The sequence below is a fragment of the Scheffersomyces amazonensis genome (genome assembly GCF_036850825.1).
Source record: "Scheffersomyces amazonensis strain UFMG-HMD-26.3 chromosome Unknown RJT21scaffold_4, whole genome shotgun sequence".
NCBI lineage: Eukaryota > Fungi > Ascomycota > Pichiomycetes > Serinales > Debaryomycetaceae > Scheffersomyces > Scheffersomyces amazonensis.
The window spans coordinates 312,093-334,347 of NW_027042744.1; the positions used below are offsets into that span (position 1 = coordinate 312,093).

The following is a 22,255-nucleotide window of genomic DNA, read 5'->3' on the forward strand; positions in this document are numbered from 1 at the left end:
TCTTATAATTAACATGGTCAAATAATGACCGACGATATATACACTGAAAATTTACTCACCGTATAGTAATAAACATAATAAATAATATATAAAGCATTGCATAATAGTAACTGTACATTACGCCAATTTATTTTTAATATCCAACTTGACTATCTCGGCCGGATCTTGATCTGGCTCAATCCATTCATAATTCTCTCCGTGGGTAAGCCAAAAGTTCAAAAAGTCCAACTCTTCGGGTGAATCATTCAACACCATCTTCCGTTTATTCAATTCTTGTCGTAAAAACTGTTGAAGGTTAGCCATCTCAGCATCTTCATGAGGGTGTAAGGAATTTACTAATTCAATTTTACCGTTAGGTGCTTCTAATAAGAAATCATTCAGTTCAAATAAACTGAGATTGGTGGATTTTCTAACTTTACTATGATGGAAATTTTTAATGTTAACCTCATTATGTTCTTCCAAATGGGTTATGACTTTGTTAATGGCAATGATTTCTTCACTATGCAAATAATTATAATAAATGGAGTTATATGGACGCCAACTTAATCTTCCAGCATTCTGAACTACTCGAAGTCTAAATAGTCCATAGAATAATCCGGCAAATGCTAACAAATTAATACCCATCCAAGCAAAAGGTGATATGAGTGGGAGCATGAATATTTCAGCTAAAGTAATAGTCGTTATTGCCAGGGAAGAATATATCAATGAATGTTTAAATCTTTTTTGAAGTACATTGAGATAATCTGGTGAATTAATCGTAAGATCAATTAACTTGAATGCACTATAGTAATCCTTCTTTTCTAATAATAGTTGTAATACTGTATAAGTAACTGATGTATCAATGTGATCGATTTTCTTAAATAATGAAAATCTCTTAGGAAGTATTTGATTAAAATTAGTCAAGGCTATATCAAATAGTCTCTTTGGATTATGAGGAACAGGAGGAGTAGTTAAATATGCTTTTAGGGTATTTGAATTAGTTGTAAAATATGATTTATTTTGGTCATTATTATATAAAAAGTTCCACAACATTTGTTCCAATTTATTATTGGAAGGCATTAATTTTAAATTAAGAACTTCATCATTAATATAATAATCATGACTATGTCTATATTTATGGGGTAATGAAATATTGTTTCGCTGTAAAGTTCGATTTGCCTTAATGGCATTACGTAAAGCTAGATCTATATTATGTCGTTCTGGATCAGTCTTCGCATTATCAATTGGCTTGAAAACTTTTGGGAATGTACGAACTCGCTTTAAATATATTTCATAGTTTAATGGAGGATCGGTGAAAAAATTACTAGGCTTTAGTTTATGATTCACCGGTATCCTTAGTAATAGGGATCCTCTCATACCCCCTTCAATTATGCAATTATGCAATAATCCAATAATTCAATAATTTAATTTAATTTGATTCTACTCCACACTATATATACTCAAATGGCATGTCTCGGTAGTCTATTTCCATGCTGCTGTATCCCGGGGGTAAGCACAAAGCTTAACGGGCCTTGCCTGATTTGAGTTTTAACACAGAGAAAATAGAAAAAAATTAAAATTAAAATAAAAAAAAAAATAAAAAAAATAAAAAAATGCGAAACTTAAAAATATGTTAAAACATATCTCTAAATGGTAGCGCGCATGATGCTAATAATTACCTTGCCTAATTGGGACAAATCAAAACAAAAGATATCGAATTTGAAATTACCAGACCTGATTAAACAAGAACATTTTGCGATAGATTATTCTTCTTGTACTAGCATATCGGCGATAGTAATGACAGACAAATCAACGAAGGATCTCGTGGATGACGATGTCACGTCAGAATTCTCATATGTTAAGTCTGATGCATTAAACTTTCCTGATAAGAATGCTATTGAACAACAACTGAGATTATTAAGAGGCACTGAGCCATTGACATTAAGTTCTATTAGATCTAATGATCCAATTGTCAAACCACATTTGGAACCACTCTCTAGTCTGACTAGTCCTCCAGAACCACCGCTTCATTCTCCTCAATTCTCTATTTTTGCTCCACCTAAAGGATCAGCATTATCTGATGGTAATTATCGAGAATCGTATATGTCACAAATTTCTCAGTACTCAGGAGTACCCAGTGATCATGCCATTCCTGTGACAATTAAGAGGCACGATAGTTCAAAGGATAGGGAAAAGAGTAAGTTAGTATATATCAGCCCAGAAGAAGAGCTAAAACAGAAACAGCAACAGAAACAAGAACAGGAACAAAAGCAGCTAGTAGAACAGGAAGAACAAGAACATGAAACTGCCACAGCTAGTGAAATATCTGAAATTGACTCGGAAAATATCAAACTCGGTAAGCTTCCCACCATTAGAGGTGACAAATCCTCCTCTTCAGCTTCTGAATTACTTACTCCTACCAGAGACACATCCAAATTAACTCCTGATGCTAGTTATAACACTACCATTGAAGGTTCTGTACCTCCTAGATCACCCAGAAGGCCCAAATCAGAAATCTTAAGTTCCATCCATCAACAAGAATTAGCCAAAGAAATTGCTAATTTCAATAAGAATAAGCTCCCCGCTCATCAAAAGAGTAATTCTGCTCATATCACTGACGATTTAGATGAACTTATGAAGAACATTAGACGTCAATCAACTACGTTATCAGACCCTTCGGGCGATACTGAACCTGAACCAATTGATGTGGATGATGTGGGTTCTATGGTATCGTCTACTTCCAATATTTTGAATAATGAATCCACCATAAAAGGTACATCATCTGCAGAAGGAGTAGTACCTACAGATTTACCTAAAGTTCGGTCATTACCTCCACGTCCATCCATGGAAAATATCCTGAGAGCTAGAGAAGTTTCAGAAACTGTTAGAAATCAACAACCATCGAATGAAAATGATGATGACTTCTATGATATTGGGCCTGTAGAAGTTGTTCATCGACCATCACGAGTTAAATCGGTTAAGGATTCTACTAATACACATCATCATGCTAAGAAATCCAAATCAGCCAAGAAGAAAAAGAATTCTACTACATCATCTGATTTAAAACCTTTTAGTTATCATACATTAATTAATTTACTTGAAAGTATGAATGGTACAATTATAGGAGAAGAATTTAGTCAATTGAATTTACCTATTAAAGAGAAACAATTAATTGAAAAGATTATAGATTCATTATCTAGATTAACTCTGGATATGGTTATTGATAAAAGTCGGTATGATATTGGGATTCAAAGATTAGAGAAAGCCTTACGAGTATTAGAAGGATTTTTATAATTTTTATAATTTAGTTGATTAGTTTTGTTCTGTATATTTATATTTATATATCTAATGAATTATCATCTTGTTTGAGGTTCAAGTTGTAGATATTGTACAAAACAATTACCAATTCTTACCATTAATTCTTCAACTACTGATGAACTAACTAAGAAATCATAATTTAATTTAATTAATAATCGAGCATGAGCATCATTATTACCTGAATTTATTGAAGCAGGAGTTTGAATTTGAGTAGGATCTTGAGGACTTTGATTTTCTAAATCATAATCATTAATTGATTTAAATATTAATTCAAATAATTTCTTATACTTTATATTTTTTGAATTTAGATTGTCCTTAAGTGAGATTTTGATCAAATTCCTATTGATAACATCGAATTTATTCTTTTTAAAGGTTAAATTAATAACTATTTTATCTTTAAATATCTTTTTAGCAGAATTAACTGTCAGATAATTTAAATGAAAGATATATTGAATGGTATTTACGTTAGGAATCTTTACATCAAAGTTTAATTTCGATAATCCATTAGCTAATTTGATCAGATTCTCATGTTTAAGGACATTCTCTCTAATTCTCAGAATTGAATGTAAGATTGGCTCTATTTCCTTTATACATTCAATAATGCCAATAATTGAAGCTCCATCTTCTGATGAAGGTTCAGAATCTTCATTAGTGTTAATTTGGGAAGCTAAATATCGATTCAAATAAGTTAAAATTAATCCAAATTCAGGATTAATTTCTCGCTTAGAATCTGGATCAGTTAATATTTTTATACCTTCATGAGATTTTTCTGGTAATTTTATAATTAAATTATCAAGACTATCATGTAATTTAATAGTAATATCATTAACTGAATTCTCAATAATTCTAATTTTCCCCTTATTTAATTGATCAAGAATTTTAATTAATTTATTTAATTTATTCAAATTATCAAATACTCGATCTAATAATCCATCCTTAGTTTCAATTTCTCCTGAATTTTCACTATTATTACTATTAAGTCTACTGGAAAGATTTATTAAATCATAGATTTCAAAATAATTCTTAACTTCATCAATTTTTAAATTTAATTGAAGGAAACTTTCAGGAGAATTCTTAATAGAAAGGTTTCTTAAATTTCCAAATAATTTAAGTTTCATTTGGGTGACATTATTAGAATTAATTAATTTAATCTTTAAGAATAAACTAGTGGATGAATTATAGATGGGGAGTAAATCATTATGATTATATATCAAAATTACTGATTCATAAACTAATGGTTTAGCTTTATCTTCTTGATCAGATTCATGATGAATTTCATCATCTTTATCAGGGATTTCTTCAATATTAAACTTTTGTAATATATGATTAATTGAATCAGTCTTTAAGAATCTAATCTTTCTTGCCTGTAATTCTTCCAAGATCATATGATCAATGATCATATTAGAACATATTGTAGATAAACTACTAAAGAATTCATAATTGAATCGAGATGGTGCTACTCCATCATTTAATATTGAAGTGTTAGTATTATCATTAGATTCTTCCACAATATGATTGGTATTATTATTAGTAATATTATTAGTACTATTATTAGTTTGCGATTGAAATTTAAGCTTTTGAATCCATTGAATCTTCCATTCTCCACTTATGGATTTTAATCGGGCCACCCACCAATAAGATGTCGAAGTTATACCACTAATTAAACTAATTAAAATCCAACTTGATGGCCAATTCTTTCTTCTATAGAATTTTATATTATGAATATTCTTTTTAAAATTTAATCCATCGACTAAGAAATTTCCTAATTTAGATACTTCATATTCTCCTAAATTAATAATATCATTATTAATCCAATCAGTAGTTAATAATTTATTATTAATTTCTTTATTAAATACTTCTAATCTTAATTGAATTAAATTATCAATTATATTATTAACCATATCTGATTCACTAATAAATGAATTATTCTTAACAATCATTGGTGGAGAATTGATTTTCTTAGTTAAAGTATCTTGTAAAGGACTAGGATCAATAAAATAAAAGAATCCGGTTAAGGGATTAATACAAAAGATAGTGGATTTTGTTGGAGATAATTTTAATAATAATTGTTGAGGACTTAAGTAAGATACTTGATCTTGATCATGATGAGATTCTTTATTAAATCTTAAAGTTAATTGATTAAATACTTTCTCCATAATTAATGCTGAATGTTTATTAACAATCACATTTAAAATTAAATCAACATTTAAATCTTCAGGTTCTTCAATATCTTGATTATCATCATCTTCATCAAGTTCATTTGAATTAGCTAATTTAGAATTTGATTCTGAACTAGAATTAGAATTAGAACTAGAATTAGAATTAGAATTAGAACTAGAATTAGAATTCTTAAGTTGAGCACTCAATGTTTGACTTAATTCTTGATTAAAATTATATTTCCCATTCTTAAACCATCGAAAGTTTAAGTTATATTTCTTATCGATTCCAAGTTCAATAAATGACCGCCAATTTCTTGATAAGAAATGGGTAGCCCAATAATTTATAATTACTAAGGATTTCCCTGTTTGATAATTAACTTGAAGATTATTTCTCCATCGAGTATTAATTAATAATTCTTTTAATTGTTTAGCTATAAGATATAATTTAAATGAAATTGAATATTTATGAAGTACATCATATAATCCTCTTAATCCTTGATTTAATAACACATTATTAATAGTTTTCTCTAATTTTTCATGAGATGATTTAGGTAATTTTGTTACAATTTTATTATCAGTATGAGTTATTAATGAAGTTTCAGGATTTATACCAAATAAGAATTTAAAATCAATAAAATAAAATGGGGATTTATAATAATCTTCAATTGAATCTATTATTAAATCATTAGCTACTGTTATTGATACTTGAAATTCATTTGGTACTGAAAAATATATTCTACCATCTTTAATAATATAATTATTATCTAAACGTTTCGGTATATCAATAAGTGCTAATCTTGTAGTTAAAATTAAATTTAAATCTTCCAACACTTCAAGAGTCTTTTCGGAACTAATTCTTTGAATTGGAATATAATTATATGAAGGTAATTGAGGTCTATGTTTAAAAAATACTTCTAAACTGGTTATAATATCTGAATTTGGTAATTTAGCTCCACTAAATCCGGTTAATCCATTTAATTGAATACCTAATTGATCAAAATGAAATTCTTGCATTCGACACCAATTTAATAAATCAATTAATTTCGAAACATCTTTAGCACTGGCTGACCATTTAACTAAAGTATATATCTTTACAAAATCTTGTCGTAAAGATATAATAGTTTCAAGAAATTTCTTCTTTCTTACTGAATCATTTTCTGATTCTTGAGTGGATGATAAATTTTCAATTACGGTTGATAATTGTTTGAATGCTTCTTGAGTATAGAATTTAAGTATGGTCGATAAAGGAATTATATTATTCAGAATATGAGGAATTTCTGGTGGTGTCTTTAATTTATCACCATTAGATGTAGTGTGGTTCCCATTGGTTTCTGGCTCAATATCTGTCATGATAGTTAATATCAGTGGCTCTAGGCGGAGTATAATACAGAACGTTGGCGTATGCCCCAGTACACTTCACTTTAATAGATGTCTAGTAAGTGTAGTATTACGGAGTTATTAGTACAGTATCGTTATTACTCAACTTGTTCTGTTCTGTTCTGTCTGTGAATTTTCTCCACTGAAGTCAGACAGACACTGACAGAGAAAACTAAGAAAAATGTCGCGCGACACGCATTACCTGTTTGGGATTAACGGTTGCAAATGAATGAATGTCTATTGATTATACACTAGAGAAATGAAAGGAAGTTTGATTAGTAGTACATATTAAGAGTGTTACATAGAGTTAATATTAGTTAGTAGTAATAGTAGTAGTAATTGTTAATGTTAGTTAGCATTAGTTAGGTGGTGCGGTAAGAATTGTTTGATCCAGCCAAAGTCACGGTTGACAAGAAGTTCTCCAATAGTTGAACGTTTATCCTTTCGAACTAATACATGATCAACTATGGATTTCAATTCAGTAAATATTTGTTTAATATCGGGATTTACAGTTGAATCAGACAGATATTCATTGACTTTAAACCAATCCCAATCGATCATAGCAATACGATGAGCAGCACTATTTTTAGATCGTCTTCGTCTAATGACAGAAGGAGAAATCCCCTGTGCAGTTAATGCATCTATAGGAGGTAAATCAAAGGGTAACCTGCCCTCTAAAATTGAATAAATAAGCACACCAACTGACCAAGCATCAGTTAATTTTCCATCATATTTAACTCCCATAAGAATCTCAGGAGATATATAATCTTGAGATCCACATCGAGTGGATAAAAGTTGATCAGGACTTTTAAGTTTCTTAGATAATCCAAAATCAGATAAATTTATAAATACAGGAATTTCTTCACTATTATTAAATTGAATCAATTGATCCATTTCTGTAAATGAGAAATTCAATAAGATATTTTCTAATTTAATATCTCGATGAATAATGTCATTAGTATGTAAATAATTGACAGTAATTAATAGTTCACAAATAATTCGTTTAATGATAATCCAATAATGAAGATTATGAATATTATAAGCTTGTTTGTGATCAATAAAGAATTGAAGTAAATTACCTCCAGGGCAATATTTCAAAAATATTAATTGATTATTGTTTTCCATTAACTTATAAAAATCAATATCATCATGATCTATATCTTCACTATCAATAAGACATGGAGATTCAATTTCTTGACGTGGTAAATTGAATGTAACTGAATAATCAACAAGTTGAGTTATACAAGGATGATGTGATACTTGATATAAGATATTTAATTCTCGTCTAAGAAATGATCTAAAATTAGGGATTTGATTTTCTTCACTTGGGAAATGTATAACTTTTATAGCAATTAAACTTGAATCAGTTATACTTCTTGTTAATATTACTGTACTAAAATTTCCTGAACCTACTTCTTTTACAAATTCATAATCTTTACCTAATCGAGGAGCATTAAATATTTTTCCGAAATACTTATGAGGTTTCTTTTCTTCATCTTTTGGAAATAATTTTAAATAACTTGGAGGTGTAGTTGGTGGAGGAGTTGGAGTTGAAGAATTTGTAATAGGAGAAGATCTTATAGGATTAGATACAATTCTTTTAGATGCCACTAAAGTATTAGAATGGTCAAGTAAAGAATTTTTTCTTCCTAAAGCTGGAATAGGTTTATAATCTGAAATTACTCGAGGTGACGTATCATATTTATGATGAGTATATTTTGGGCTTCTATTCTTTTCAATTTCTAAGGTAATTGATTCACTTGGAGATCCTGATACAAAGCTAGTTGAAGTAAATGATCCATTATTAAGTACTGGAGTTGGTAATTGAGTAATTCTTTCAAAAGATGCTTTGGATGGCGAATCTAATGTAGGAGAAAATGATAATGGTTCACCTAATTTTGGTAATACTGATGGAGCTGAAAAATCGTTGGATGATTCTATTGAAGAATGTAATGACTCATTACTAGAAGGGATTTGAATTCGAAGATGAGGATGTTCTGGTAGTGGACTCTTGAAATTGGTCAGTATAGTGGGAGACTCATCGGATGGGGTGACAGCCTTAGTGGAATCACGATAGGCTGACATGAGATATCGAAAAGTCTTTAATAATTAAATGAATGAGTGTGTGAGTTAGAGTTAGTGAGTCTATAGTTATATTGAGAGTAATGACAGTAAGTCAACGAGATATCCTCCCGTAGATACTTGTTATACTTTAAGGTTGTTGGCTGGTTAGTCATTAATGTCGTTCGCTAATTTAGGAAATTTGTGACCGCCGCACGTCGCCTGCTCGCGAATTGGCGGGGGGAAGAGACGACACTCAAGTTGGGACGAAAGTCTAAAGGCGGGAAGAATAGGAAGAACTTCATCAATTTGAATAGGAATTAGTCAGATCGTTGATGTGGGCTGTTTATAGTAAGTAATTCACTTTAGTAAAGTTTAGAAATCGGGTTAATAACGTTGTTATTAGTTAAAATATTGATCATTCTGTCTCGTGACCCACGTCGCGTGATCCAATTTTATGGGTCCACTAATTCTGATTAATAGATTCATTAATTCTGAACTAATAATACATTAACCTCATATTAATCATATTCAACCTCTCATTAATAACTCACTAACCTCAATTAAGAACTTTCAGTTAAATAATTAGATTGGTTGAAACTTTTCAGTCAAACACCCATACCGCAGTACTGATAGAAACCCATGCCGCAGTACTCTTCCAAAGCAGTCGACAAATTTATTTACTGACAGCCAATTGACGGTCAACTACTAAACCACTATAACCAATTGTGTCAACTTTCCATGAGTGAGATCGATCACCAGCATTTAGCTAACGGGATCGACCACCCTATTGATTCGGTCACTAATTTAGAAATGGCCAGTGAAAATGACAACATTTACAAATCAACTACCAACGACACGTTGGATTTCCCACCCACTAATCAACCAGTGATTTCAAATCATTCGGCAATTGTGGAGGGAAACGTGTCACAACATCAGTCTAATCAGACTGGTATTGATGGTGGTAATAGTTTTGAAGCCCATACTTATGATAATGGCAACCATAATGGTAATCATGGTAATGGACATCAAAGGCAATCATCAATTGATGAATTGCTCACTAAGATCGTATCACCAGATGCCCGACATCCTCCTGTAGAATCACATAGTGTTATACAGGAGCAAGTAGAATCGGTGAATTATCAAGTTACTGATCAATCATCTGAACCAATTGATGATCCAGTTACCTTGATTGAAGATAAACGAACAAGTGAATTGCAGCAATACATTCCTGATCCAGAAGAAACAGTGAATGAACAGTTTGATCCAATAGCTGAACAGCAATCTCAAATGCCATGGGATGAGCCTGTTCATCAGGAACCTTTACCATGGGATCAACCAGTTCAACAAGAACCGTTACCATGGGAAGAGCAATCAAACGAACAACCAGTTCAACAAGAACCGTTACCATGGGAAGAGCAATCAAATGAACAACCAGCTCAGCAAGAACCGTTACCATGGGAAGAGCAATCAAATGAACAACCAGCTCAGCAACAATCATTACCATGGGAAGAGCAACCAAACGAACAACCAGTTCAACAAGAACCATTACCATGGGAAGAGCAACCAGCTCAACCAGTTCAACAAGAGCCATTACCATGGGAAGAGCAACCAGCTCAACAATCACTGAATGAAGTATTACCTTGGGAAGAACCTCCTAAATCTGAGTCACCAAGGGAGCAACCTGAAAGAGCTAATTCATTTCCATGGAGTCAACCAGCACGAGCTCCATCATTACCATGGGAAGAACGTATAGAACAGACATTACAGAATCAAACATTCGATGATCAACAGCCAATTGAACAACATGAACTGACTTTGCCATGGGAATCTCAACCAGAAACTCGATCTGCTTTGCCATGGGAAACTCAACAAGAGGTTCAACAAGAGGCTCAACAAGAGGCTCAACATGAAGTTCAACAAGAGGTTCAACAGGAAAACAACTATCCAGTGAACCATCCAGAACCTGAACCAGTTCATGCTGAAGTTAGTCAATCTGATGATACTTTCTTTACTGACTTACAAGCTAAACAATCTGTTCCCGAACCTAAACATATAGAAGCCAGTAATCCTATTAAAAGTCTTGAAGATTTATTTGAAGATGATACGGATTTCTTAAATGATTTAGAACCACAAGCTCAACCACAATCTCAATCTCAATCTCAATCTCAATCAGTTGATGATTTACAGAGTAAATTGGCTCAACTTGAATTGGATGATGAATTACTTGATGACACTGCTATTCATCAACCAGTTCAAGTTGTTCAACCAGTTCAAACTGTTCATCATTCATCGTATGTTCCTCAACCTCATCATAATGTATATAAACCATCAGTTCAAACTACTGATAAATCTCATTACTTACAAGAATTAGAAAGTAATAAGAAAAAGCATGATGCCTATGATTTTCCTGGAAATATGATACCAAAATCTATTAAACCTGCTCCAAGACATTTTACTAATAAGTATACTGCCACATCTCAAGTTCAATCTCCTCCTTTGGTTCATAGTCCATTAACTCAACCTCCAATAACTCAAAATTCATTACCTCAATCACAAACTCAATCTAAAATTCCAATTCCTCCACCAGCAATTGCCGTAACTGAACATTCTGAAACTATTCCTAATAGTTATAAACCACCAATAGTTGAATCAGCTAAAACTTTAGCTCCTAAAAAGTCATTTTTTGAAGAATTACCCATTGATTTACCTAAACCAGCTGCTAGAGCCGCTCCGGTAAAGGCCATTAATGTTCCTCATATTCAAAAATCTCCAACAGTTCTTCAACAACAACCTACTAAACCTCCACCAGTTAATCCTTATAAACCTAATCCAACGGTTGTTAGTAATACTTCAACTCCTAATACTCCATTTAGAAATCCTCCTTCAGCACAATATGCTCCACCTGCACCAGCTTCTGGATTAGTTCCACCACCAATTTCTCATACTCATCTTAAACCCACCCAGACATTTCCTTCTATTCAACCTCAACCTCCAACTCAAGTACAATCTCAAGTACAACCTCAAGGACAACCACATACTCCAGTTCAAGCCCATGTTCAAGGACATACTGGACAAGTTGGTCAAGGACAAGTTCCTAATATTAATACTAATATATCTAGAACTTCTGCTGGTACAGCCACAAGTCCTTATGTTCCTAATGCTGGTCCATATGGTCCAAGTAATCATAAGACTCATTCACGTGCTAGTTCTATTGTGGGAGCTAAAGGTAAAGAGTATAATCCATATGCGCCACATTCAGTTCAAAATACACTTCCACCGGCTGCAGCTCGAGCTCGAGGAGGTTCAAATCCTCGTGGAAGTATCTATTCTAAACCTCAACAACCGGCATCTAAAATTACTAATCCTGAATTATTAAATCATCGACAATTCCCCGTATTTAATTGGAGTAATTCTCTTAATTCAGTAACTTTAATTCCCAATATATCTACTTCAGCTTATGAACATCATTTAGGTGATAGTATTAAAGTGATTAGAACTTGTGAATTATTAAAATATAATACAATGTATGAAACCTTTCCTGGACCATTAGTTAAGGGGAAAACTAAAAAGAAAGATATTGAAAAATGGTTAGAAAAGAATATTGAACGATTAATTAATGATTCATTATCATCGGAATTACTTTTAAATCAAATTCTTTTACAATTAGTTCGAGCTGATGGAGATTATAATTCGATTGAATTGAAAAAAGGGTTAAGTAGTGTATTAAATCCCAGTGTAAATTATAGTGCTACGCCTGATATTCAACCTAGTATGAAGATTGCGGCCAATGCATTTAAACTTGATACTTCGGGAGTTAATACGGCCTTTAGTTTAATTCAATCGGGTAATATTGAAAGAGCCATTGAATACTGTGTATCACGAGGTGATTGGTCACTTGCGTTAGTGCTTGCCAATTTTAGTGGACCAGAGAAGTATGCTAAAGTGGCAGGAGATTTTGCTAGAAATACATTCCCATTTCAAAAGGCTAATAATAAAGTATTACATTTAATGCCATTACTTTTAAAAGTAGGAGCCGGAAATATTAAAGGAGCCATTGAAGATTTATCAGTAGTACCAACTGAAGGAGAATATGCTAATTTACATTGGCGAGAATTTGTTGCTTGTGTATTGATTAGTGGAACTGCCAAGACGCAAGAATTTTTAATTGAATTTGGTAAATTTATTGGTCAAACGGGGAATAATTGGGCTAATGAGATTTGTTTTGCATTAGCAGGAGTTCCATTATCGCCCGTAATGTTTGCCTATTTAGGATCGGAATCCACCACTTCGATGTATTGTGAAGTTTATGAATATATCTTAAGTATTAGTCCTAATACTAGTAATGTTTCAACTATAGGATTCCCACATTTATTACCTAATAAACTTAGACATGCCAGTATATTGGCCGATTATGGATATTATGGACAATCTCAACGATACATTGATACCATTAATAATATTATTAAATCTTTAGGAACAAGATCTTCGATACTTAATGAAGATTTACTTCATGAATTCCAAAATTTGATTTATCGACTTTCCAATACAAATTCGGAAGATCAGAGTTGGTTTGGTAATAGAATTAGTAAAGTTAATCTTGATAAATTATGGGGACAAATTGATAAATTCATTGGAGGTGAAGATGCTAAATCAAAATCGGCTGGTGATGGAGTATTTAGTAAATTTAGTCCTTCTGTTTCTAGAACCGCCTCCACGGTTGATATTACTACTTTAAATGGTAATGGTAATGGTAATGGCAAATTCCAGCTGCCTCAATTTAATAGTTCGGCATCTTTTGCTACTGATTATCCTTCGACTTTGGCTCAAAGAGGATCATTATCTCATCCGATTCTTCCTTCATTGGTTCCTTCATCTTCAACTACAAGTGTAGCTAAATATGCTCCAGCCAAGGTTCAATTAGGTAGTCCTAAATCACATCATATTTCAGGATTTACTCCTGCTTATGGTGGAGATGGAGGTGATTTATCTTCTATTAAGAAAGGTTCCGGAAGGTATACTCCGGGAATTTCAGGTAGTTCAGTTAGTGCTCGTGCCACAGTACCATTTTCGGCCAGCTCTAATTATCCTTATTTAAATAATACGGGTCATATATCCACTTCATCAATTGGATCTCAATCGGTAAATCCTTCCGTCAGCCAAACTCCAACCAATTATGCTAAAAGACCTTCAGTCACAAGTGTATTATCAGTTGAAAGTTTTGCTCATCAACAACATACTCGATCTCCATCAATTCAGAGTGATGTTAGTATGGATTATCCTCAAGAATTTAAGTCTACTCCAAAGAGAAGTTATGATGAACCATCGAGTTTGAGTCCGGAGAAGAAAGAAGTTCCTGAGACCATTAATGAGTCACCTGAGCTTAAAACCAGTGATAGTTTAACACTTAATCAGCAGGATGGTCCCTCGGTGGAAGAGAATGAAGAGAAACATCAACATCAACATCAACAGGAACAGGAACAGGAACAGGAACCTGTAGCTCCACCACCTAAGGTTAAGAAACAGATTACTAAAGCCAATCCTTATGCACCTCCAGGAGCCAGAGATGTTAAACCAGTTGGTAGAAAGAGTAAATATGGACCTTCTACTAGTTCTGTTTCTACTTCTAAGTATTCAGTACCTGCTGCTTCATCATCAAATCCATACAGTTCTGGAGGTTATAAAGCTCCTGGTACTGTACCTGAATCAGAATCTGAACCAGAACCACAACCACAACCAGTGGAAAAGGTTGCTAAAGGTGAAGATATTCCTGTTAAATCAGTAAATCACCATCATGAACATCATGGAAACTTTGGACCTTATCAACCTCAACCTCCCTATAGGCCGACCAAGAATATTCCTAATATTGATGATAGTTTTGATGAGATTGCTGATGAATCTCATGATAGTGGAGTTTTAAGAACTCCTGGTATAAAGAAATCAGTATTAATGGATAATATTAATAGTGGGAATGGTAAAGAATCATTATTTAATAATTATCATCATGAAGAAAGTAATACTCCTAAATTCGGGTTAGATTTCCCGATTCCTGGATCACCTGAATTCACTTCTCGAGCTAATTCAGTGGTGGGACAACCAGGATTATTTTCATCACGATTATCGCAATCTCATCAATCTGTATTATATCAACAATATGAAGTTGAAGATGATACAGTAAGAGATTATGTTCCAATGATTGAAGAGGATGAAGAGGATGAAGAAGATGGAGATGTTGAAGTGGCTAAACAACGGAAACTTGAACAAGAAGCTAAAGCCAAAGCCGAAGCCGAAGCCGAAGCTGCTAAGAAGGCTAAATTAGCATCAGAAGAAGCTCAAAGAAAAGCTGAAGAAGCGGCATCTAAACGTAAACCAACTGCTACAGAAGGTGGAGAAAATAGTAATGGATGGTTTAGTGGTTGGTTAGGTAAAGATGATGGTAAACCTAAAGCTATTCGAGCCAAATTAGGTAAGACTCAGAATCCATTTTATTATGATGAAAAGCTTAAGAGATGGATTGATAAATCAAGACCTATTGAAGAACAACAGGCTCCGACTGGTCCTCCACCTCCTCCGGCATCGAAGAAGCCAAGAATTACTACAAGTTCTACAACTGGAGCTTCTGCACCACCTCCGGGATCTGGAGCTCCTCCACCTCCTGGTGGAGTACCATCATCTTCAGTACCACCATCTGGAGCTCTTGGAACCACACCTGGAGCACCTCCAACTTCAGGACCACCACCTAGTTCTAATAGTAGTACGCGTAGTTTAGCTAATGCCGGATTAGATGATTTACTATCACTTGGAGGTACTTCATCAGTAGGAGGTGGTAGAAAGCCTAAACGAGGAGGACGCCGTACTTATGTTAATGTTATGGAGAAGTAAAAGGAACACAAAAGGGTAAATAGAAGTAGCCGTAAATAAAACTAAAATAAAACTAAAATATATAATGAAGGATTGAATTATTTGCAACTATCGGAAATGGGTATATGGGTGCGGAGGATAGATCCGAAGTGCGGAATAAATAAGCCGCTCCGAGGAATCTGAGTCCGAGGAGTAAGCCCCGCAAGTGAGTGATAACTAAGTTTAACTAAGTTAGTAGAGGATAGTACTAGTGGATGTGGCTAGTACACTACTGTGATAGTACACTACTGTGATAGTACACTACTGTGATAGTACACTACTATGGAAGTGTATTAGTAGTGTATAGTACTTAGTAGTGTATAGTGCTTAGTAGTGTATAGTGCTTAGTAGTGTATATATTTAGTAGTGGTAGTGCATAGTGCTTAGTATTGCAGTATTGATGTTTCACAACCAAAGCACTACTGTATTATACATTATACAGTCTTACTGTAGTAGTATAGTAATATGTTAGTGAGTTACTACTGTGTTACTAGTAGTAGTGCATGTAGTCTGTTAGTAGTAGTGTGTTACGACTGTATTGCTGGTATAGTATGCATTATAGTAGAACAGTACATTAAATTATTAGAGTAATATATTAGTAGTATGAGTAGTATAGTAGTATGTTGTAGTAGTAGTATGACATTACAAGTCTGCTATATATACTGTCAGTATACTAGCAGTTACTAACTTACAGTAGATATGTAATAACCATGCATCTCTCAGTAATCCTGACTACTACTCCTCTACATTCTGCACTCAGTACAACTACACTCTACACTACACATTACAAATTCATATTATATGTATATTATTAGTTTAACCGGACCCAAAGAAAGTATTAGTAGAATTAAAAATTAAAAATTAAATTAGTTAATGAGTTGTTTGATAGTATTAATATTAGTCGAAGTATCAAATCGACACTCGTGATTCTTCTTGTAACATCCTTCACATTTACTCAAGATCGAAGAGTATACACACTTGACTTTTCTCTTTCTACAACTGATACAGGACGATTTACGAGGACTAGGACTTGAACTTGAACTTGAACTTGAACTTGAACTGGAATTTGAATTTGAATTTGAATTTGAATTTAAAGATGAAGTCGAAGACGTTATTGAACATGCTGAACTACTACTTGCCATAGTAATTTCTGGTATTGACTCAGCTACTGGAGGTGAAACCATCTTTACTGAATTGGATTCTAATGATTTCGTTAATGCAGCAGTTAATGAAGAAATGGTTCTAGTCTTCTTCTTAGCAATCTTAATTGGTTTCTCCTTCTTAATTACTGGTACAGATGCAGCCATCAATAATGGTGAACTACTACTAGACACAGTCGTAGTAGTGGTTACACTGGTATTGGTACTAGAATCGTTTGATCCAGTCTTTTTATTATTCATCATGATATCTTCCTTAGTAAATCCTTTTGAGAAGCAACAATTTAAATTCTTAAGAGTACAACTATTACAGAATTTATATTTAATCAACTTATCATTGGATATTAATAATTTATAATCACTTTGAGGAATACTAACAGTTTCCTTCTTTTGTAATAATTGAGTCAATTGTAATGAAGATAATTTATAATCATATTCAAGACGACTATGATCAATATCAGCTTCAGATTTATATACAATGACAATTTCAGCATTACATTTAACTTTACGAAGACGACATGAATCACATGATGGACCTAGACGTTGTCTTCTCTTATTTTGACTACTAGACTCTTTATGAGAATGATCAACTTCATGAATGGTGGCAGAATGAATGGCAGGTGAAGATACTGGAGATATTGATGCAACTGAACTAGCTGAAGTTAATGAAGGAGGTGTAGAAGTCTTAATTTCATTCTTTACGGCACCCACAGAAACTTGTTGAAGGCTTGAAATGGCTGAACTTAATAAGCCTAAGCCATTTGAAGATGAGTTTATTGAGTAATGACTCTTTTCAAAAGAATTGGTTAAATGACACAAATTATGTTCAGTAAGTTTACTGCTACTACTATGATTTGTTGGAGTATTAGTACCAGTAGAAGTACTTGAATTAGGATATGAAGGGTTGGTAGTATAGTTTGATGGAGGTGATAATCTTGTTAAGGGAGGTAAAATTATATGATTTTGATTTTGATTATGATTATTATTATTATTTTGATTTTGATTCGAAAGATGATTATCAGAACCAAACTGTTTTATTATAGGAGATAATGGAGGTAAAGATACATTTTGGTGATAGTGATTATTATTGTGATTACTATATCTGGCCGGAGCCGAATTCATTATGGAGTAATTCAATAAATCGTAGGACGACATGGCCAGGAATATTTAAGAAAGTCAGACAGTAAAATTTTAAAAGTAAGTAACTAAGTAAATCACTAAGTAGATGAATTCAATAATGCCATATTGGGTACTTATACTTATATATAGAAAAGAAAATCGGTACGAGAGTCATATTATTGCAAAATTTTATTCCTGGGGTCTTCCAGGTAAGAGAGGGGAACGAGTATGATTTTTTTTTTATTCTTGGTTGCGTGTGTCAAAGTCCGGTTTTACTCCGAACTGATGGCAACTGACAATTACGAACACATGGAATAAGTAACCATTCTGGTAGCAGTGTTACAAATAGTAGTGATGGTAACTGTATTGGTAATGATGGTAGTACTACTAACTATTAGTACTATTAACCATTAATTCTAATACTACTACCACTATGTTCACACGATATCTCATTCGGTAGTACTTGGTCCATCTTTTAGGAAATCCTCGGAACAAAAAAATAAACACCCATCTGAGTCTTCCTGGTATGACAGGAAGGCCACAAAATTTTCCGACGGAACTTTACGGGTGAATTTTTCTCTCCTCCTGGCTAAACAATATATCCACACGACAATTGATACTTTCAGACATTTACTTGGTGGTATGGATAGAGTTGCCGAATTGCGCAGTCACCGGACTTGACTAGTAAATTTTACAAACAAGCGGGTACGGGAAATGCATGGCGACATAGCATACCATGCCATAGTCTTGGTTACTACACTATACTTTATTTAATTTTACCTCCTTTCAGTATTGTACTAATGGGTCTAGATTAAGTGTTTATTTGACTAGAATTACTGACTTGTTAACTATCTGACTAATTGTCTGAATGGTTGTCTTTCTGTCTGTCGGACTATTAGAGATTTTCGCATCATTGGAATAGTATTTTGCCTCTATCTCCCCTCTTCTTTTGTGACTCTGTCTAGATCTCACTGTCTCATGAGTTTGTTCAGTAATTTAGTGCGGTCTTAGAAATGCTTGCCGCGACATGGCTACAACCCCTCCCTAAAAAAAAGAAATTTTATCTTCTCCCCTTTGTCATTACCGTAAATTCTCATGGTCGCTCTCTACTGAACTGATCTCCTCTTTCACTACTGGGCTGGGCCTATGGTCTGATAAACTCTCCTCATCATCTCCTCATCTGTTTCCTCTACTCCGTCAATTTCATCTTTGAACTCCGAAATCCTATCTTCACGTTCATTTATTACTACAACAAACAACAACAAACTCCATCAACTACTATAACTTTAACTTACTCAATCATTGGCCGGGCTTGTGGAATTTCATCTAACTCAATAATCATTCTTCCATCTCTTCACTCACTTCCGCGCTGTAAGAGTTGTAGTCCGAGCTGGGGCTGAAAATCGCACTGCGACTCACTCTGTACTGGCTGATTCTTCGCAGAATTTTCGGACATTTGAATCCGCGGCAACAATGCACTGAACTTACGGTCAAAGTCTTCCCCTCCTCTCCTCAGTAATTAAGAAAATAAAAAATGAATCATCTTCAATACAGTTGGCCTAGATTAACTTTTACTTCTATATCTATTCTCTGCCGTGGATATCTACATTAACTTCTATACTTTACTAAGGTCAAAGAACTGCTATTTTTCTCATGCTTTGGTTAAATTGTCTATGCAAGTTAACTCATATAAAGAAATATAATCAGACGATCATTTAGGATTTATCTGTGTCTGTCGGACAACTTTGTTAATGAGCAAAAAAGAAAAAAGACCTTCGGAGTATATCTACATATCCTGATATAAGAGGGATTTTATTATATGCCGGCACATCCTTTTTCCCGGGGAACTCTGAGAAAAACCTCTGATATTTGACCTAACCTTCTCTCATGATGTCAAATTTGCTATATCCATTTTCATTTAACTGAAGATGATATGTGCCGTTGGATATTACCATGGTATTCATCAGACATAAGAGTGTTTAATTGGTGGTTTTATTTTACTCACGTGAAATTTGAACTTATTTAACCAATATTAACGAAAATAACATATTTCCATTAGCCCAGCATTTTCCAGATACTAAGTTAAAGTCAAGTCATAATTTGTTACACTTTATGGACTACTGTAAGCCACGGCCCATCTAGGATTTGATATACTCCGAGAATGGATTTACCTAACCATTGAAGTATGTGGCGTGGCAGACAGGATGATTACGGGTGACTCAGATGGAAAAACCGCACCTATTTTTAAATTTTTTATGCTCGCTTTAGCGAGAACGGTTAATGAGTAAAATAAAAATAAGGCACGTTATTGTGATCACGTGTGCACATCAAAAATATTTATTCCGAATCTACAATCTTACTGAAAGAAGAGAAAATGACGATTGTTTACATTTTGTCCTAATGGAGTCCATTTTTCTCAGATATCTGCAAATTCCAGCCGAACCATTTGAAACTTTTACGAATTGCCAATAGCTCATCTACACTATCAACTATACGTTTTACCGACCCTGTACGTGGAATTATTGACTTAATTTCAGACCCTTACTAAGTGTAATACAAATGGACTTACCAATGTCCTATTATCATCATACTTCATCATCTCCGACATCAAGTGCTCCGAATAATAGTAGTATAAATAATGATATCAATATGATGGATTCTAACTATGTTTCCTTAAATACTCCTATTAAAAGGATAAAGAACTTAACCTTAAACTCACCCTTTGAATCTCCACAACATTTACAATCTTCACCAATATATCCAAATCTAGATGATATAATGGTATCACCACTGCAACAACAACGTAATACTAATAATGGATATAATACCAATGTTAATTCCATTATGACCAATAAAGGATATTCCCAAAAACTAACAAATAACGTGTTGTCAGAATTAAATATGAGAGCTAATCAATTATCTTCAATGATAACATCACCAACTTCAGAATCTATAAATGCAGTTAAATTAAGTGTAACAAGAAGATCTAATTCAAAGAAATATAAACGTTATAGTGGTATACATCGTGGACTTCAAAATACTATGGAATCTATTTCAAGTCATTATTCTGTAGCAGCTAAAGGTCATCGATCAATATCAGGATCACTGATGACTGATAAATCTCCTAATAAATCTCCAACAAGTACTCCAATGGATACTAATTCAAATGAAGAATTAGAATCTAGTACAAAAAGAAGAAGAACTTTAAATGGACCGGATGAAGTAGCTAGATTCGTTCCAACCTTCAAACTAGCACATCCTGATTCAACTAACGAAATCAATCATAAACCTTCAAAATCTAGTACTTTAAACATGACTAATAATAGCAATCTTACTCAACCAATATCGTCATCAAATAATTTGAATTCGACTACATCAACTTCCAATAATAGCAGTCCCTTACGAAAAATATCTCCTTCTAAGAAGTTTATGAATTTAAATGCATTATTATCGGACAACGGTCTGGATGTCAGCTTAACCCAATCCAATCCAACAGAGATTGATATGTTGAATGGATCCCCCAATAAAGACAAATTTTTAAAACCATATCCTCCAAGTAATAAACTTCGACCAAGTGCTTTAGAGTTAGCTGGAGTAATACCCTCGAGCCATAGTCAAACCAATATTCATCCAACGTTAAATAAAAAGAGTTCAATTCCACAATTACAAAAGAAACATTCTATTCCAAATCTTAATCCTAATACAATCCCCAGTCTTAATAAGAAAAGCTCAATACCTCAATTACAAAAGAAATCTTCAATTCCTCAACTACAGAAGAAACCCTCAATACCTCAACTACAGAAGAAACCTTCAATACCTCAATTGCAAAAGAAACCTTCAATCCCTACTTTTTCCAATCATTCTAAGTTAGTTTCTTCAACTTCATCTTCTAATATGAAACATACACAACCATCCCTATCAAGTTATAAAATACCCACAAGTAGATCTAGCATTAATACTTCAAGTCCGAAAATATTAACTAAATCAACCAAAGCCAATGAAGATCATCAATTCAAAACATCACGCTCGTTTAATGGTAAGGTAACAATTCCGCAACCATTTTCACTTTACGATAAACCTACAGTCTCTTCATCACAGAAATCTCTTTACAGTAAGCCGACAATATCTTCGTCGCAAAAATCAATAAGTAAGTTTGAAAGGTTCAAACAACAATTTCAATAATTT

At 33.4% G+C, this 22,255-nt stretch overlaps 8 protein-coding genes across 8 annotated transcripts; 3 read left to right on the forward strand and 5 right to left on the reverse strand. All coding sequences in view use genetic code 12, as the record gives it.

The window, feature by feature from the left end:
- Positions 1 to 32: 32 nt before the first annotated feature.
- On the reverse strand, positions 33 to 1,525 carry RJT21DRAFT_38896 (uncharacterized protein). Its single transcript, XM_064884414.1, has one exon. The coding sequence runs from the start codon at positions 1,354 to 1,356 to the stop codon at positions 118 to 120; it is 1,239 nt and encodes a 412-aa protein (XP_064737639.1). The 5' UTR covers positions 1,357 to 1,525; the 3' UTR covers positions 33 to 117.
- A 153-nt stretch (positions 1,526 to 1,678) lies between these two features.
- RJT21DRAFT_120944 (uncharacterized protein) lies at positions 1,679 to 3,291 on the forward strand. Its single transcript, XM_064881907.1, has one exon. It carries the CDS (start codon positions 1,777 to 1,779, stop codon positions 3,271 to 3,273), a length of 1,497 nt encoding a protein of 498 aa, XP_064737640.1. The 5' UTR covers positions 1,679 to 1,776; the 3' UTR covers positions 3,274 to 3,291.
- MED14 (Med14p) lies at positions 3,292 to 6,935 on the reverse strand. The gene has a single exon (XM_064881908.1). It carries the CDS (start codon positions 6,804 to 6,806, stop codon positions 3,336 to 3,338), a length of 3,471 nt encoding a protein of 1,156 aa, XP_064737641.1. The 5' UTR covers positions 6,807 to 6,935; the 3' UTR covers positions 3,292 to 3,335.
- Positions 6,936 to 7,181: 246 nt separating this feature from the next.
- RJT21DRAFT_114482 (serine/threonine protein kinase) lies at positions 7,182 to 8,918 on the reverse strand (the record flags this gene model as incomplete). Its single annotated transcript, XM_064880250.1, has 1 exon — positions 7,182 to 8,918. The coding sequence occupies one exon, from the start codon at positions 8,916 to 8,918 to the stop codon at positions 7,182 to 7,184; it is 1,737 nt and encodes a 578-aa protein (XP_064737642.1).
- Positions 8,919 to 10,421: 1,503 nt separating this feature from the next.
- Positions 10,422 to 11,128, reverse strand: RJT21DRAFT_120947 (uncharacterized protein). Its single transcript, XM_064881909.1, has one exon. The coding sequence runs from the start codon at positions 10,872 to 10,874 to the stop codon at positions 10,659 to 10,661; it is 216 nt and encodes a 71-aa protein (XP_064737643.1). The 5' UTR covers positions 10,875 to 11,128; the 3' UTR covers positions 10,422 to 10,658.
- Positions 10,983 to 15,851, forward strand: RJT21DRAFT_120948 (uncharacterized protein). Its single transcript, XM_064881910.1, has one exon. It carries the CDS (start codon positions 11,313 to 11,315, stop codon positions 15,774 to 15,776), a length of 4,464 nt encoding a protein of 1,487 aa, XP_064737644.1. The 5' UTR covers positions 10,983 to 11,312; the 3' UTR covers positions 15,777 to 15,851.
- An 809-nt stretch (positions 15,852 to 16,660) lies between these two features.
- Positions 16,661 to 18,073, reverse strand: SUT1 (Sut1p; the record flags this gene model as incomplete). Its single annotated transcript, XM_064884901.1, has 1 exon — positions 16,661 to 18,073. One exon carries the CDS (start codon positions 18,071 to 18,073, stop codon positions 16,661 to 16,663), a length of 1,413 nt encoding a protein of 470 aa, XP_064737645.1.
- A 2,568-nt stretch (positions 18,074 to 20,641) lies between these two features.
- On the forward strand, positions 20,642 to 22,252 carry RJT21DRAFT_5168 (uncharacterized protein; the record flags this gene model as incomplete). The annotated part of the gene is made up of 1 exon (XM_064884902.1): positions 20,642 to 22,252. One exon carries the CDS (start codon positions 20,642 to 20,644, stop codon positions 22,250 to 22,252), a length of 1,611 nt encoding a protein of 536 aa, XP_064737646.1.
- Between the last annotated feature and the right edge of the window lie 3 nt (positions 22,253 to 22,255).